General features: G+C 57.1%; 1 protein-coding gene across 1 annotated transcript; it reads right to left on the bottom strand.

Annotated features, from left to right (window-relative positions):
* Positions 1-2,356: 2,356 nt before the first annotated feature.
* LOC100349328 (serine/threonine-protein kinase MARK2-like) lies at positions 2,357-4,587 on the bottom strand. Its single transcript, XM_008261516.4, has 2 exons — positions 3,032-4,587; positions 2,357-2,919 (listed from the first exon to the last, which is right to left on the bottom strand). Exons 1-2 carry the CDS (start codon positions 4,079-4,081, stop codon positions 2,467-2,469), a joined length of 1,503 nt encoding a protein of 500 aa, XP_008259738.1. The 5' UTR covers positions 4,082-4,587; the 3' UTR covers positions 2,357-2,466.
* Positions 4,588-4,911: the final 324 nt, after the last annotated feature.

Here is a 4,911-nt window from a genome sequence, read left to right on the forward strand (position 1 = left end):
CCCCATGGGAGACCAGGAGAAGCACCTGAATCCTGCTTTCGGATCAGCGCAGTGCGCCAGCCGCGGCGGCCATTGTAGGGTGAACCAATGGCAAAGGAGAACCTTTCTCTCTGTCTCTCTCTCTCACTGTCCACTCAGCCTGTCAATAAAAAAAATTAATATTCAATTATGTACTCTGGTTTCAAGTGTTTATTTTCTATTATGATTGAATAAAGATAATGTCACCGTCGCAAAAGAGTGCGTTCTTGGAGTGTGTTTCTTGGACAGCGTGTTAAAAAAAATCTGAAGTATAAGGTCTCTGTAAGTTATACGTGAAATACATCTACTCATGTCTCCATGCAGTGCACGTTTAAAGATTGAAAAACAGAAAAGCACAGCTCTCTACTAAGCACTCAGATAGAGTTCATTCATTTAAATAAACCCCAAGAGGTGCAGGTGTCTGGGGCAGGGGTTAAGACCCCACTTAGGATGCAGAAAAGCCCAGCAGGTACCTGGGTTCTAGTCCTGCCACCACAAGGCATTCGATTTCACATTCCTAGACCTCTGCACACTGAGAGCGACCAGGTGAGCACCCAAGGCCTTGGGCCCCTGACACCCAGCATGGGAGACCCAGAAGCAGTTCCAGATCCTGAAGGTCACCTGGGCCTGCTGGCTTCTCGGGGAGGAAAGAGCACGTGCAAAGGCCCAGAGATGGCCCAGGATCTGTGTCTACCAAGGCCGTCCAATGTGTGCAGAGGGAAAGGCGGGCAGGGGGCAGGTGAGCGAAGGTCCCCAGTGTGAGGGGAGGAGCCGAGTCCTGCCCTGAAGGGGACAGAGCCAGACACGGGTTTGAAGGACAGCAACACTGGGGTCCACACTTTGGGCTGCTGGGCAGAAAGAAAATCCACACCCGGGAGCAGACGGGGCAACAGCATGCCAGCCCGTCCCTGCTGCTTCTTGTTCCCCAGCCCTGCCCTCAGGTGAAGGACAATCTCACCTGAGGGGGGAGGAAATAGGACCCCCCACAGGCCGTGACCACTATGGGTCGCCGCCAATGCTCGGTCAGTCAGGAAACTCCGCAGCAAGGTCGGGAGAAGCAAGGCTACGGAGGGCCCCACTCAGCCCCATCTGTGACACCCAACAGGGCCTGCTTCTAGTGATTTGTCCTTGTATTGTGGACTTGAGGCAGGTGCACACACACCAGCAGGACCTGTGTTCCCATTGCACCTCTGACAACAGTAGGCAGGTCACGTAGGTGCAGGGAGCTCACACAGAGTGTCTGCCTGCACAGGGCTCACTGTGCTATCCCATCAGGATCACCATGAACCATATGTCAGTCCTGGGGGTGACCTTGAGATGTCTCTGAAGTCACTTTTCCCTGTCCCTTCCCAGAGGTCCTCCTAGAATGGCCTGACCACCCACTCAAGCTGAAGCACTCACAGCCCCGATTCTGTCCCAGGAGGAGGCAGAACAGCAAAAGGGCTGTGATCCATCTTGGTGGAGCCTCCATGTTGCCTCCTATTTGAAAGAAATGATCATTCCCTAGAACTAGCTCCCAACCCCAGGAAACATGGAGCTAAGAAAATCATCCTGGGTGTGGAGGGCTCCGTGTCCACAGCTCCCCCAGGTGGAGCCCGAGAGGCCTTCTGCTCTGCAGGCAGCCCCCAGTTCTACGTGCACCCCCCGCCTGTTTGCACAGGCAGGTTTGGAAGGCCAGGCTGGGGCCAGATGACCCAGTGTCCGGGACACTTGCAGAGAAACTGCTGCTACATGGCCGCCTCTGTTCAATGCTGAACCCAGGCAACAGTTGGAATTCCTGCACAGCTCCCACCGGTAGCTGTCTGAGTCCGCACCTGGCCAATCCCACACACAGTGATGACAGAGTGCTTGGCCTTCGGGGTGGCTCTTGTTCTCCATTGGTAATGCAGGTGGACACTGGGTATGGACACTCTCAGCTCTGCTTCCATGCACATCACTAATGACTAGGACCTCCCTGCTGTGTCACAGATGCAGGGACCCTCCTTCCTGTGTAGCAGCAACTGTGCATGTTTGAGCCTCTCACTCTCCCTTAACTCCCTCCCCCTCCACAAACCTCACCATGCTCCCCATCCCTCACCTCCAGAACCCTAAACTACCATACCCCAGACCCTCCCACCTTCCCCATACCACACCCCCAATCCCCTCCAACCTCTATCCCACATCAAACTCCCCCCAACCCCAGCCAGCTTCTGGGAGCCATCCCTCTCTTCTCAGGTCCAGGAGATCAGCCATTGTGGCAGCCCCAGAGCAACAGAGGGGACTGTACTTGTCCACGTGAGCTCCATCTGGTAGCCAACTCCATGCAACCAGGGCACAGTGCACACCAGGACCCAAACACCACACAGGACCAGTTCCATGCGTACAGTGAAGACTTTTATTGGGGAGAAGCACAGCAAAGTCTCAAGCAAATGCGAGCCCTGAGGCAGGTCAGCTTGTCACTGAGGCAGGCTACCTGGGGGCCACCTTTCGGCTGCGGGGGCCAGGGCCGCGGGCTGGGGCCGGCAGGCAGCAGGCACGCAGGAGGAATCCGAGGATGCTCCTGCCAATCCTCCTGCCCAGCCCCTGCCGGCCCTTGCTCGGGACAGAGGCCGATGCTGAGGGCCCAGCCTCCTCAGGCTCAGCTGCTGGGACCTCTGGCACCACCAGGTGCGGACTGCTCCCGGGGCTGGGGGTGGAGGGGGCGGCCACGGGGACGGGCTCGGGGGCTGGGCTGGCACCAGGGCTCCTCTCCTGCAGCTGTCCAGGGAGGGGAGAGGCAACCACGGGGCCAGCAGCAGCAGGATCCAGCTCAGGCTGGGGGAGCGACTCCGACTCCGACTCCGACTCCAGCTGCGACGCAGACTCAGGCTCCGACTCGGACTCCAGCTCTGCCTCGCACTCCGACTCAGGCTCCCTTTGTCCCTGTGAGAGAGAGGAAGGCAGGTGAGAAGGACAGGTGCACCCTGGACCTCCCTCATGCCCCGAAACCCAGGGAGACCATGGACAGACCCGCGCTCTGCCACCGGGGCTCTACCTGCTCCAGGCTCCCGGAGTGCGGCTGCAGGGACATCCGGCTGGATCCCCCAGGGCCAGATGGCTCTGAGGCTGCAGCGTCCGGAAGCAGACCCAGGCCCGCCAGGTACTCCTGGGCCTCTGGGTCCTCGGGAACCGCCAGGGGCTGCACCACGCTCAGCTCCTCGCCCTCCGCTCCTTCTAGAAGAGGGTCAAACCACCATTGCTGGAGGGCGATTTCTGCTGTGGGTCTGTCGCACGGGTCCCTGCTGAGGAGGGAGCTCAGGAGCTTCTCCAGGCCCCGGCTGGCCCCACACGGGAGCTGGTAGCTCCCCCTCTGGATGCACTCCCGCAGCTCCACCAAGTCCTTCCCGCTGAAGGGCATGATCCCCGCCAGCATGGTGAAGAGGATGACCCCCAAACTCCACATGTCAGAGGCAAAGGCGTCGTAGGGCTCCTGTTGGAACACCTCCGGGGCGCTGTACTCCGGGGTCCCGCGGAAGCCCTGCACCAGCACGTCCACGGGCAGGTAGCTGCTGAGCCCGAAGTCCGCCAGCTTCACGTTGAGCTGCGAGTCCAGCAGCAGGTTCCCCAGCTTGAGGTCCCTGTGCGCCACCCGCAGCGCATGGCAGTGGCCCACGGCCGCCAGGACTTGGTCAAACATGAACACGGCCTCGGGCTCCGGCAGGCAGCCCTGTTCCATCACGTACTGGTAGAGGTCGCCCCCGTCCACCAGCTCCATCACCAGGCAGTGGTAATGGCCGACACGCCCCACCTCTAGCAGCTCCACGATGTTCGGGTGCCTCAGGAGCTGCATGATGCTGGCCTCTTGCATCACTCGCCTGGTGCCAGAGGGCTCGCTGGAGTCTTCAAGGAATATCTTCACAGCCACCTGCCGCTGGCTGGACGCCTGCTGGGCCAGCACCACCAGGCCGAAGCTGCCCTGGCCCAGGACCGACAGCAACTGGAGACCAAGCTGACGGCTGGTGATGGCATCCAGACCCTTACGGCCTTCCAGGCTGGTGTCCCTGACTACACTCTCTGCGCTACTCTGTCTAATATGCCTGTCCATACACACTAACTAAGGAGCTACCCTAACTACAAGAACTAACAAAAGAAAGGGACAACAAGGGGACTACCTGCTGAGCTGACTAGGGCGCCACACTACCTACACTAACTACACTTAGCAAACACAGTGACAAGACTAAGCCCTATCTCACCAAAACAGAAAACAAAAAACAGAGAAAATCCAAAACAACAACCACTAAATAGCTACACTAACACTCTGAGATCTAGCCGCGCTGTCTAGCTACAGATGCGGGGAAGCCAAAAACGAACAAAACTGCAAAAAAAGACACAATGGGCCAAAAAAGAAATAGGAGGAAAACAACAAACTAAATCCAAATGGGGGAAAGAAAAAACCAAGTAGAACAAGAAACAAACAAACAAACCAAACAGCACACCAACACCAACCAGCTCAAGCGCACACAAAGATGGGTCCAAGTCACACAGGTCACCGAAATAGCTCCCTGGTAAAGCGGACAAAAACCTGGGCCGCGCAGCCGCTTATATAGGCGTGTGGAATCCTGTCCTCACAGGGCTCCTTATGAAGTCAGAGCGAGAAATGGGCCAATGGCAGTCCTTCAGGGACTTGCACGACTTTCTATTTCATGACAGTGGTCCTTATGAAGTCAGAGAGGGGCGGGGACCAGTCACAGCCACAGCTAATCCTCGGAGGTTTTCTCAACAAACTTCCTCTTACACAAAATCAAAGACCCCAAGAGCTTTTGGCTTAGATTGGTGATACAGAGTAATGTTTAATTTTGAACATTAAAAGCGTAGGATGTACCTATGGCCTTTTCAATTCTGGTTTAAGGAGTTAGCAACTGTGGGGTCTTTAAG

This window comes from Oryctolagus cuniculus, chromosome 16, assembly GCF_964237555.1.
Source record: "Oryctolagus cuniculus chromosome 16, mOryCun1.1, whole genome shotgun sequence".
Taxonomy (NCBI): Eukaryota; Metazoa; Chordata; class Mammalia; order Lagomorpha; family Leporidae; genus Oryctolagus; species Oryctolagus cuniculus.